Consider the following 12,235-nt stretch of genomic DNA (forward strand, 5'->3'; position numbering starts at 1 on the left):
GCTCAAGTTTAACTTACAACATCACTAGCCTACAAAGTACCTGGGACATCTTTAGGGGGCAGTGTCTAGAAAGGCAGTATCCATTATTAAAGACCTCCAGCACACGGGCATGCCCTTTTCTCACTGTTACCATCAGGTAAGAGATACAGGATGCCCTCTGCCATCCGATTCCTAAATAGATTTTGAAGCTTTGGACACTATATCACTTTTTTTAATATACGGCATTTCAGTTTTTGGACATTTTTAATAACCTATTCAATATATGCAATTGATTTACTTGTTTATTTATTTTTGTTTTATTTTATTTATTATTTTTTTTCTCTGTCTGCTAGATTATGCATTGCATTGAACTGCTAAAGTTGATAGTGTAAAATCTCCAGTTCTGTAACATGTTAAAGCAGGAGCAGAATAAAACTCACCGTTAATGATGAGGACATGAGAGTTCTTGCTCTGACTGACTTTGTTTTCTATCACACAGGTGAACAACTCACAGTTTGCAACTTGATCGGTTTTTATTGTCAGTGTTCTGTTGTCAGTCGACATTGAGTAAATCTCATCAGTTTCAAGCAGTTTGCTGCCTTTATACCACAAAATTGTGTCTGTATCCCAACTATTTGTAACACAGGTGAGCTGAGCAATTCTCACCGCATTTTTCGGATTCTGTATTATCACTGGTGCTATCAAAACATCTGTTGAAAAATGATGAATAGGTAAATGAAATGGTGTGTAATCTGCATCACATGATATGAAACTGACAGCTGCAATTGAAACATTATTTCCACTCCAGAAGACTATAAGGTCATAAGACTTAGCAGAGTTAGGCCATTTTATCATGCTGATTTATTATCCCACTCAACCCCATTCTCCTGCTTTCTCTTTGTAACCTTTGACACCCTGATTAATTGAGAACTTATCAACTTCTGCTTTCAACATACTCAATGATTTAGCCTCCGTAGCTGCCTGTGCAATGAATTCCACAGATTTACAACCCTCTGACTAAAGAAATTTCTCCTATCTCTGTTCTAAATGAACCTCCCTCAATTCTAAGGCTGTGCCTTCTTGTCAGACAGATATATTTTATTGATCCTGAGGGAAATTGGGTTTTGTTACAGTCGCACCAATCAAGAATAGTGAAGAACTATAGCAATATAAAACCATAAATAATTAAATAATAACAAGTAAATTATACCAAGTCGAAATAAGTCCAGGACCAGCCTATTGGCTCAGGGTGTCTGACACTCCGAGGGAGGAGTTGTAAAGTTTGATGGCCACAGGCAGGAATGACTTCCTATGATGCTCGGTGTTGCATCTCGGTGGAATGAGTCTCTGGCTGAATGTACTCCTGTGCCTAACCAGTACATTATCACAGGCACCCACCATAAGAAACATCTCCCTACATCCACTCTATCCAGACCTTGAGATGTTTGATAGATTTCATTGAGATCCCCCCCCTTATTAAACCATATAATAGGAGCAGAATTAGACCATTCAGCCCATCAAGTCTATTCTGCCATTCTATCATGGCTGTTTACAGCTCCCACTTAACCCCATACACCTGCCATTTCACGATACGCTTTAGTGCCCTAACTGATCAGGAAACAATCAACTTCCCCCTTAAATATACCAATGAACTTGGCACACCGCAATCTGTGGCAGAGCATTCTACAGATTCACTCTCTCTGGCTAAAAAATTTCCTCCTTAACTTTGTTCTAAAAGGTCACCCCTCAATTTTGAGGATACGCCCTCCAGTTCTGGATAGACTCAACCTGTAAATTAACCCTCTAGGAGTCTTACACAAGGACTCCCAAGTCCCTCTGTACTTTTGATGTTTGAACCTTCTCCCTAATTAGATATTAGTCCATACTATTGTTCCTGATACCAAAAATGCATTATCGTACATTTCCCAACACTGTATTCCATTGCCAATTTTTTTAACCCATTCTTCCAATTTGTCTAGTTTGGGTCACAGTTTAAGGATAAAGGGGAAGCCTTTTAGGACCAAGATGAGGAGAAACTTCTTCACACAGAGAGTGGTGAATCTGTGGAATTCTCTGCCACAGGAAACAGTTGAGGCCGGTTCATTGGCTATTATTTAAGAGGAAGTTAGATATGGCCCTTGTGGCTAAAGGGATCGGGGGTATGGAGAGAACGCAGGTACAGGGTTCCGAATTGGATGATCAGCCATGATCATACTGAATGGTGGTGCAGGCTCGAAGGGCCGAATGGCCTACTCCTGCACCTATTTTCTATGTTTCTATGTCTAAGCCATATTATGACCATGGTCTCCTAAGGGTTCCTTTACATTAAGCTCCCTAATAAGATCTAGGTTATTACACAACACTCAATCTAAGTTAGCCTTTCCCTGGGTAGGGTCAAGCATAACCTGCTCTAAAAAAGCCATCTCATAGGCATTCAACAATTCTCTCTCTTGTGAGCAGACACCAATTCCGCCGGCTCATCCTCTGCTCTGTCATACTGGTTCCCAACCCCTTGTCAAATTAGTTTAAACCACTCCCATCTGAGTTTATTTTTCTAAACCCCAGCAAGTTCTTCTAAAGTACAGGCCCAGAGCCGTCAAATTCTCCTTATACATTGACCCTTCCACTTAACAGCTCATTCATCTATATACATAGATGCTCCTGAGCTGTTTTCTTCCCAATCCCCTTGCATATTTAAATCTCCAATTATAATTGTGTCATTACCCTCATTACCTGCCTTTGCCAGCTCCCTTTGCAATCTCAACCTCACATCTTTGCTACTATTTGGAGGCCTATATATAATTCCCAAAATGGTTTTATTACCTTTGCAATGTCTTAACTCCACCCACAAAGATTCAACATTCTCTGAACCTGTCACTTGTTTTGAAAGATGTAATTTATCTCTTACCAACAGAACCACGCCACCAACAATGCCTTCCTGCCATCCTTTTGATACAAAGTATATCCTTTGATGTTAAGCTCCTAACTATGGTCTTCTTTCAGCCACATCCCAGTGATGCTCACAACATCAAACTCACCAGTCACTAATTGCGCCACCAGTTCATCCATCTTACTCTGAATGCTATGCACACTTAAATACAGCACTTTCAGTCCTTTGAATTTGCCTCTGCAGTACAATTTAATTCTTTGCTTTGCCTACATTTGTATCCAATCATTGGCTTGTTCCTTACATTCACATTATACCCATCATCTATTGTAAATCTGGTGGCTCATCTTTAGCTCTGTCATCTTCATTTCCTATCCCCCTGCCATATTGGTTTAAACCACTCCCATCTGAGTTTATTCTTCTAAACCCCAGCAAGAGAACTTCTAAACTACAAGTCCAGAGCTATCAAATGCTCCTCAAACGCAAACCCTTTTACTTAATGGATCATTCATCTATATCCCTAGAAGCTGCCTGAGCTGTTACGTTCTTCCAGCATCTGCAGAAACTCTTGTGTTTACAATTGTAACCAAACCTAGTCTGATGGAACATTGTGGGTATTGATTTCTTGACTATATCCCTACCCTCACTTCTAAACAACACCAAGAGGCAAGTAGTTAATGCACCAGGTGATGAATTCTTCTCTGTAGGCTGCCTCATTGAATTAGCGGATTGTATCTGTGGGTGGTGACAGTCATGGGTATACAGAGAGTAACGGAGGGGCTTAGGACACAGCCCTGAGGAGCACCTGTGTTGAGCGTCAGAGGGGCAGAGGTGTGAGAGCCCGCTCTTGCCACCTGCCAGTGTTCTGACAGGAAGTCCAGGATCCCACAATACAAATATGAAGGCCGAGGTCTCTGAACTTCTTGTCGACCCTGGAGGGAATGATGGTGTTGAATGCTGAACTGTGGTCCAAGAACAGCATTCTCACATAGGCATTCTTCTTCTCCAGATGTGCAAGGACTGTATGTAGAGCAATGGCTATTGCGTCATCTGTTTATCGGTTGTGTTAGTAGGCAAATTGTAGGGGGATCCATTGTGGGTGGCAGCATGCTGCAGATGTAGTCTTTGACCAGCCTCTTAAAGTATTTGCTTAATTTCATTCTGGCATGTTACCTTGGTCTTTTTAGGTACTGGAACCATGGTGGACGATAGATGATTTGAAGCAGGAGGGCAATCTACACTGGGAGAGGGAGAGATTAAAAATGTCTGGAAACACACCCGCCAGTTGTGCCACACACATCCCATGAACACTACCTACTTTCTTTCCTCTTTTTGGATAACTAAAATTTTTAAATATATATGCTGACTGTAATTGACCGTTTTTATTATGTATTGCAATGTCTTTCTGCTGCATAACAACAGATTTCACAATATATGCCAGTGATATTAAACCTGATTCGGATATTGCCCTGCTTTTTTCACAGGCTCATTTCGGGGTAAGTACTACAAATTGATGGGTGGAAATCTGACTGGCACCTACTTGCAGATAAGTTTACACCTTTACAGTGGGAAGCAGAAAGAAGAACTAACAAGAGTTGACAGCCATCATGTTCCTGTAAAGGTGAAAACCAAGGAAACAAATGCTCAGAAACTGGGAATTGGTGAGCTAAGAGTTCAGAATTGCATAAAGAGAAAAAAGGAAGCACGTGACAGGTATAGAGGTAAAGATGAATGGGACCCATAGACAGCAGAAAAATGTAGGGAGATGCTTGAAAAGAAAATTAACAGAGTAAGTTGGCTCAAATATATCCCAAGCATGCAGGATTAAGATAACTCTGAAGGCATTTTATAGATTTAAATTAAAATAATTGGGGTGATGACTGGGGTGGGGGAGATGTATGTACTCACAGATTGTGTGTGAAGTGTCTAGTGCAGTAGTGTAGTAGTGCTTGTAGTCAGTGGATGCTGTATGCTATATGCTGCATAGTGCTCTCTGCTTACAGCTATTGCCGCTGACTAGCCTTCTCACCAGAGGGTGAAAAGAGGAGCTGAGTGTGTAAGCCTCCTCCTGCCAGTACAGATCCTCTCCACCACCGAGACTCCTGCAGTGCCTCCTCAGGGCCACACGCGGAAACTGGTATCTTACGGTCCCAGGCTAAACTACAGGGGATCTCGGAGCAGCAGTGGGCCTCAGAGACCTGGCATGCAGGCCCACCACTGTGTGGACATGCTCTGGCACCTGTCAACTACTGTCCCAGCTATGGGTAAGTAGCCCAACTGCATTGGGGTAAGTCTGTTGAGACAAGGCTAAGGGAGCACACCCTGACAGAAAAGCAATGCACAGGCGGCGCACAATAGATGGGCCTTAACAGACCAAGGACCCGGCAGCTTCCTACTGCAGCCAAGATGTCCTGGGTTCACCCCTGCCACTGGGATTGTCCTCATCATGGTGAAGATAGTGCTACTGAGGGTGGCGGACCCCCTGTGGCACTTTAATATCTTCCTTGCGCAGAACTTGTGGGTCCACGATAGGACAGTATAGTCATCAAAGATCTCACTGTTTAAGGAGTGGACGTTGTCATTGGATTCTGATGGACAACCAAAGAGAAGAGCATGTGCAAAAGGGGGAAGAGTTGTGTGTGTGTGTGTACGGAGGGCATGGGGGAAGAGGTGGGTGTGTGTGTGTACAGAGAGAGTCATAACTGAATCATTATTCACAAAGGACTTGGTGAGAAAGAAGGTGGTTCTAGTGTGCGGCTCCATGAATAGATGCATTGGTGCCTTTTAAGTGGATAAATTCCCAGGAATAGATGACATTTGCCCCAAGCTGCTGTGGAAGTGTGGAGAGATCTTGCTGGCTTCTGGCTGACATGTTATAGATAATAAGTGCAGGAGTAGGCCATTTGGCCCTTCGAGCCAGCACCACCATTCAATGTGATCATGGCTGATCATCCACATTCAGTACCCCGTTCCTGCCTTCTTCCCATTTCCCCTGTTATCCCCGTTCCTGCCCCTATTCTCCCCATTTCCCCTGACCCCGTTATCTTGAAGAGCTCTATCTAATTCTTTCTTGAAGGCATCCAGAGAATTGGCCTCCAACTCTCTAGGTGGAAAAACTTTTTCCAGAAAACTTTCTTTCTTAATGTTTCTTTCTTATCTGGCCACAAGTAAGATTCCAGATGACTGGAAGACAAGGACAACAGGGAAAGGACTAGTAATTACAGATCTATGGCTCCAAGGGTAGTCACAGCCAAAGGGTGGTAGTGTGGATGAGCTTCCACTGCTAAACAAATGCTGTACATGGCGTGCATCTCAAACAGCCTCTGACAACCAAGTCCAACTCCTGACCTTCGCATGTGGCATAGTCCTTGGGCCTGGCAGAGCTATTCTCACTGACAGGAGAAGGGGCAAAGGCAGGCCACTGATGCCTTAAAGCCAGTTGCTCCGGGCAGATGGGGCTCGTTAACCACTGATGGTAGCTCATCAAGGAGAGGGAAAACTCCGATTTCAAACCTCTGCTGCCTTGCGGTTATACCCACTCACGGGAAAGGCTTTGTGAGTGAACCCCGAGGAAAAATCCGGAGTCGGAGTCCCGAAGACAGCTGACTCTGTACCCAGCACCGGCACGGCCACTCCTGCAATGCTGCTGGCACCAAACGGTATCGACTTTTGTCGTTCCTTTGGACCTGTCATCGGCATGGGGGGGGGGGGGGGGTGGGGTGTCCCATTGTGTGGGTAACAGACGGATCTCCATATCAGCATGGAGAGGGGGGTCCCATTGTGTGGGTAACAGACGGATCTCCATATCAGCATGGAGAGGGGGGTCCCATTGTGTGGGTAACAGACTGATCTCCATATCAGCATGGAGAGGGGGGTCCCATTGTGTGGGTAACAGACGGATCTCCATATCAGCATGGAGAGGGGGGTCCCATTGTGTGGGTAACAGACGGATCTCCATATCAGCATGGAGAGGGGGGTCCCATTGTGTGGGTAACAGACGGATCTCCATATCAGCATGGAGAGGGGGGTCCCATTGTGTGGGTAACAGACGGATCTCCATATCAACATGGAGAGGGGGGTCCCATTGTGTGGGTAACAGACGGATCTCCATATCAGCATGGAGAGGGGGGTCCCATTGTGTGGGTAACAGACGGATCTCCATATCAACATGGAGAGAGTGGTCCCACTGTATGGGTAACAGATGGATCTCCACATCAACTCTGCCCTGGTTTGAGCCCTGCAGAAGCCACTCTCAGTGACTACCAGAGGCGCAGTACCCATAATTGACCACGACCGGTGAAGGCCACATGAGCCCAACATCTGAGGTACGTAAAAATCTAAGAGTCTCAGATCATTGCCAAGTTACTGGGAAGAACTCATTGGAATAAGAAGGGCAGTCTTTTTTTTAAAATACACAACATGGTAGGTAGTTGGAATGTCCTACCTGGAGTGATGGTGGAGGCAGTTACAATATAGGCATTAAAGAGGCCTGAGATAGGCACACAAACGTGCAGAAAATGGAAGGATATGGACATGGCATTCAGTTGGCCATTTAATTACTAATTTAATTTGTTCAGCACAATATTATACTGACTGTACTTTTCTATGTTGTATGTTATTAGATATCAATAAAATTAGAAGGCATAGGTTTATGTAAAGATGGAAATTTTGTGTGGATCAGGTGGAGACCTTTTTCAGCTAGTGCAGAAAGCACTTGGAACTTAATAGTAGAGAGGGTTGAAAGCAATGTCACTAACAACATTTAAGAAGTGCCAGGACAAACATGGAATTGCCTAGGCATGGAAAATGGAATGAGCCCACGGATTAGCATTGATGTGGAGGACAGACTGGACACATTTTTACTGTTATACAAATTGGTGTAATAATAACTAAGTTCTCGTGGTGGGAGATTTAAATTTCCGAAATATTGATTGACATGTCCCTAGAGCAAGAGGTTCAGATGGGGTGAGGTTTGTTAGGTGCATTCAGGAAGGCTTTGTCAAACAATATGTCGATAAGCCTACAAGAGGAGAGACTGTACTTGACTGGAATTCAGAACTGAACCTGGTCAGGTGTCAGATCTCTCAGTGGGAGAGCACTTTGGAGAGAGTGATCACCAAAGCATTGGAGAGGGATAGGTGCAAACAAGTTAGTAATGTGTTTAATTGCAGTAAGGGGAAAGATGAGGCTATCAGGCAGGAACTTGGAAGCATAAATTGGGAACATTTTCTGAGGGAAATGTAAGGAAGAAATGTGGAAAATGTTCAGGAGTTATTTGTGTGGAGTTCTGCATAGGTACATTTCAATGAGACAGGAAAGTTATGGTAGGGGAAAGGAACCTACAAAAGCTGTAATAAATCTATTCAAAAAGAAAAGAAAAGCTTAGGAAAGGTTCAAAAAACTAGGTAATGATAGAGATCTAGAAGATTATAAGGCTAGCAGGAAGGAGCTTAAGAATGAAATTAGGAATGGCAAAAGGGGCCTCGAGAAGGCCTTGGTGAGCAGGATGAAGGAAAACCCCAAGGCATTAAACAAGTATGTGAAGAGCAAGAGGATAAGATGTGAGAGAAATGGACCAATCAAGTGTGAGAGTGGAAAAGTGTATATGGAACCAGAGGAGTTAGCAGATGTACTTAAAGAATACTTTGCTTCAGTATTCACTATGAAAAAGGTTCTTGGCGATTTACAGAGGATTGAAAAGCTTGAGCACATAGACATTAAGAAAGAGGATGTGATGGAGATATTGGAAAGCATCGAGCTAGATAAGTCACCGGGACCGGATGAGATGCACCCCAGGCTGATCTGGGAGGTGAGGGAGGAAATTGCTGAACCTCTGGCGATGATCTTTGCATCAGCAATGGGGTCGGGAGAGGTTCCAGAGGATTGGAGGGTTGCGGATGGTGTTCCCTTATTCAAGAAAGGGAGTAGAGGTAGCCCAGGAAATTATAGACCAGTAAGTCTTACTTCAGTGGTTGTTAAGTTGATGGAAAAGATCCTGACAGGCAGGGTTTTTGAACATTTAGAGAGGCATAATATGATTAGGAATAGAATGGTTTGGTCAAAGGCAGGTCATGCCTTGAGCCTGATTGAATTTTTTGAGGATGTGACTAAACACATTGATGAAGGAAGAGCAGTAGATGTAGTGTATATGGATTTCAGAAAGGCATTTGATAAGGTACCCCATACAAGCCTTATTGAGAAAGTAAGGAGGCACGGGATCCAAGGGACATTGCTTTGTGGATCCAGAACTGGCTTGCCCACACAAGGCAAAGAATGGTTGTATACAGGTCATATTCTGCATGGAGTTTGGTTACCAGTGGTGTGCCTCAGGAATGGGTTAGTAAATCTGCTGATGACACTAAGGTTCAGTGTGTTGTCGATAGTGTGTAGGGCTGTCAGAGGTTACAGTGGGACTTTGATAGGATGGAAAACTGGGCTGAGAAGTGGCAGATGGAGTTCAATCCATTTTGGTTGGTCAAACATGATGGTAGAATATAGCATTAATGGCAAGACTCTTGGCAGTGTGGCGGATCGGGGGAACTTTGGGTCCAATTCCATAGGACACTCAAAGCTGCTGCGCAGGTTGACTCTGTGGTTAAAAAGGCATAAGGTGCACTGGCCTTATAGGTGCAATCATAGGATTGTGATTAGCAGCTATATAGGTGGTCAGACCCCACTTGGAGTACTGTGCTTACTTCTGGTCACTTCACGACAGGAAGGGATAACCCTACAGGGATTGAATTCAAGAGCAGGGAGGTCTTGCTGGAACTATACAGGGTACTGGTGCGGTCGCACCTGGAGTACTGTGTGCAGTTCTGGTCTCTATACTGTTGGTATACTGGCTTTGGAGGCAGTGGAGACAAGGTTCACCAGGTTGATTCCAGGGATGAAGGGGTTAACCTATGAGGAGAGATTGAGTCAACTGGGGCTATACTCTCTGGAGTTCAGAAGAATAAGAGGGGATCTTATAGAAACATTGAAAATTTGAAAGGGATAGATAAGATAGAAGTAGGAAAGTTGTTTCCATTCGTAGGTGAGACTAGAACAAGAGGACATTGCCTCAAGATTTGGCGAAGAAAATTAAGGATGGAGATGAGGAGAAACTGTTTTTCCCAGAGAGTGGTGAATCTGTGGAATTCTCTGCCCAGGGAAGCAGTTAAAGCTTCTTCACTAAATATATTTAAGATAGTTTTTTTTTAAACAGTAAGGAACTTAAGGGTTATGGGGAGAAGGCAGGTAGATGGAGCTGAGTTTACGGTCAGATCAGTCATGATCTTATTGAATGGCGGGGCAGGTTCGATGGGCCGCATGGCCCACTCCAGCTCCTATTTCTTATGCTCTTATAGAAGGATGTGGAAACCATAGGAAGGGTGCAGAGGAGATTTCCAATGATGTCACCCGGATTGGGGCATGTCTTATGAGAATAGATTGAGTGAACTTGGCCCTTTCCCCTTGGAGCGATAGAGGATGAGAAGTGACCTGAAAGAGGTATATAAGATGATGAGAGGCATTGATTGTGTGGATAGTCAGAGGTTTTTTTGCAGGGCTGAAATGGCTAGCACGAGAGGACAGAGTTTTAAGGTGCTTGGAAGTAGGTACAGAGGAGATGTTGGGGTAAGTTTATTATGCAGAGTTCATTATGTGAGTGCATGGAATGGGCTGCCGGCAACGGTGGTTGAGGCGTTACGATAGGGTCTTTTAAGAGACTCCTGGATAGGTACATGGAGCACAGAAAAATAGTGGGCTATGGGTAACCCTAGGTAATTTCTCAGGTAAGGGCATGTTCGGCTTTGTGGGCTGAAGGGCTAGTATTGTGCTATAGACTTTCTATGTTTTTTTTAAGTCACATACTTACAAAATCCCATAGACAGACAGGCAGTGGTCATAAACAGATTTAAAACAACAGCAGTCAAAACAGGAATAGATGTCCATACCTCTGACATCCAGAACTTTAATATAGTAAGATTTCTGCACAGTTTCACCATATGTTGTTATGGTATTTTCATAAATGCCACGATCATCCAGATCTATATTGTTCAACGTCAGAGAGCCATTCCTTGTGTTGTAATCTATTCGATGGATGTAATAGTCACTGTAACGGATATTAGGTGATCCAATGACATGAAGCACCATCAAGGAAATCCGGTCACGTAGGACAAGTGACCACTTAATCATCGATCCCTTTTGGAGTTCACTGCCACTGTATCCTTCCAGTAAAACAGATGAGTAACGACCAGCAAAGATGTATTGGACACTCAGAGCCATGGGATGCAACTGTGAACAAACTGAAGATTATTGCCTTGTGAACAGATTGTTCAAAATGGTGAATAACAAATGTTTCCGTGTGCCTGTCTGGAATCTGCCTCGTTAAATGGTGTGACAGTGGAGCTGGGGGAGGGAGGGGGAGAGACAGCCGCTTTAATTTTGAGTGCCTGTTGAGAGGGGAGAGCTGAAAGTGCCTAAATTATGTCCCAGAGGGGGTGGGCAAGAATTCTGGTGAATGAGATGGGGGGCGGAAGAGGATGTGTGGGGGAGAGGCAGGCGACAGAGGAAGACGGGGTTGGAGAAGAGGACGGTGCGAATGGGGGCATGGAGGCGACATGGGAAGGGACGGGGTGAGCGGGGATGGGGAGAACGGGGGAATCAGGAATGGGTTAATCAGGGGTGAGGATGAGAATTGGGGTCCCCTCCCTACTCCCCACCATTCCTCTTCCTCCCCTTCTCCCCCTTCCCTCCCCTCCCAGATATTCTCCCCCGCAACCCCAACTCCATTGCTGCCCCTGCCTCTCCCCACCTCCTCTCTCACCAGACCACCCTACCACTTTGACTTTCTCTCCACCTCACCATCCCGTCCTTTCCTTCAGGTCACCTCCCCTGCCTCCTGCCTCCTCCCTCCTCCCTCAACACTCACCGTGCAATAAGCAGAGCAACGAGAACCAGGCTCGGAGCCACATTCCGCTCCAACGCCGTTACCTAGGAGATGAAGAGGCGGGGCGTACAGATTGACGGAAGGGTCACGTGGTTTGCTGGAGACCTGCAGGTCATGAGGATTGGCAGTCATCATGTGTAAGTCATGTGGAGCCAGGAGGAGGGGCGTGCCGTGCACAAGCTCGGTTCTCTGATAGGCAGGGCCGGGGAGAGGGGCGTGGCCTGGTTCCGGGGGGCGGGGCGGGGCGCAATGGGCGCGAGCTCCTGCTCTGAGCGCAGCCTCACAACTGGTCTCCGGTAACGGCCAAACGGGTTTCTCGTCCCGCCCGGCGGGAGGGCAAAATGAGAATTTACATTTGGTTGTCAGGTAAACGGATCCAGCGTGATGAGGCGGAAAAACATAAAACATGAATGGGGAGATATGAGGAGAGTGGGGTTGTG

The 12,235-nt window shown here is 45.1% G+C and overlaps 2 protein-coding genes across 14 annotated transcripts in view; one reads left to right on the forward strand and one right to left on the reverse strand.

The window, feature by feature from the left end:
* Window positions 1-11,872, reverse strand: part of LOC132394738 (hepatic and glial cell adhesion molecule-like) — a 212,347-nt gene extending 200,475 nt beyond the window's left edge. For 8 of the 9 annotated variants that reach the window (XM_059971139.1, XM_059971134.1, XM_059971133.1 and 5 more), the window contains exons 1-3: window positions 11,778-11,872; window positions 10,801-11,151; window positions 420-689 (exon numbers count right to left, since the gene is read on the reverse strand). In XM_059971139.1, coding sequence (XP_059827122.1) covers window positions 420-689; window positions 10,801-11,151; window positions 11,778-11,820 — 664 coding nt within the window. In that variant the 5' untranslated portion in view covers window positions 11,821-11,872. The remainder of the gene's footprint in view (window positions 1-419; window positions 690-10,800; window positions 11,152-11,777) is intronic. The other variant, XM_059971143.1, reaches the window with a different exon arrangement.
* A 156-nt stretch (window positions 11,873-12,028) lies between these two features.
* The window catches only part of LOC132394740 (hepatic and glial cell adhesion molecule-like), a 60,711-nt gene continuing 60,504 nt past the window's right edge, over window positions 12,029-12,235 (forward strand). For all 5 annotated transcript variants that reach the window (XM_059971153.1, XM_059971150.1, XM_059971151.1 and 2 more), the window contains exon 1: window positions 12,029-12,161. In XM_059971153.1, coding sequence (XP_059827136.1) covers window positions 12,137-12,161 — 25 coding nt within the window. In that variant the 5' untranslated portion in view covers window positions 12,029-12,136. The remainder of the gene's footprint in view (window positions 12,162-12,235) is intronic.

Source organism: Hypanus sabinus, chromosome 5 (genome assembly GCF_030144855.1).
Source record: "Hypanus sabinus isolate sHypSab1 chromosome 5, sHypSab1.hap1, whole genome shotgun sequence".
Lineage (NCBI taxonomy): Eukaryota > Metazoa > Chordata > Chondrichthyes > Myliobatiformes > Dasyatidae > Hypanus > Hypanus sabinus.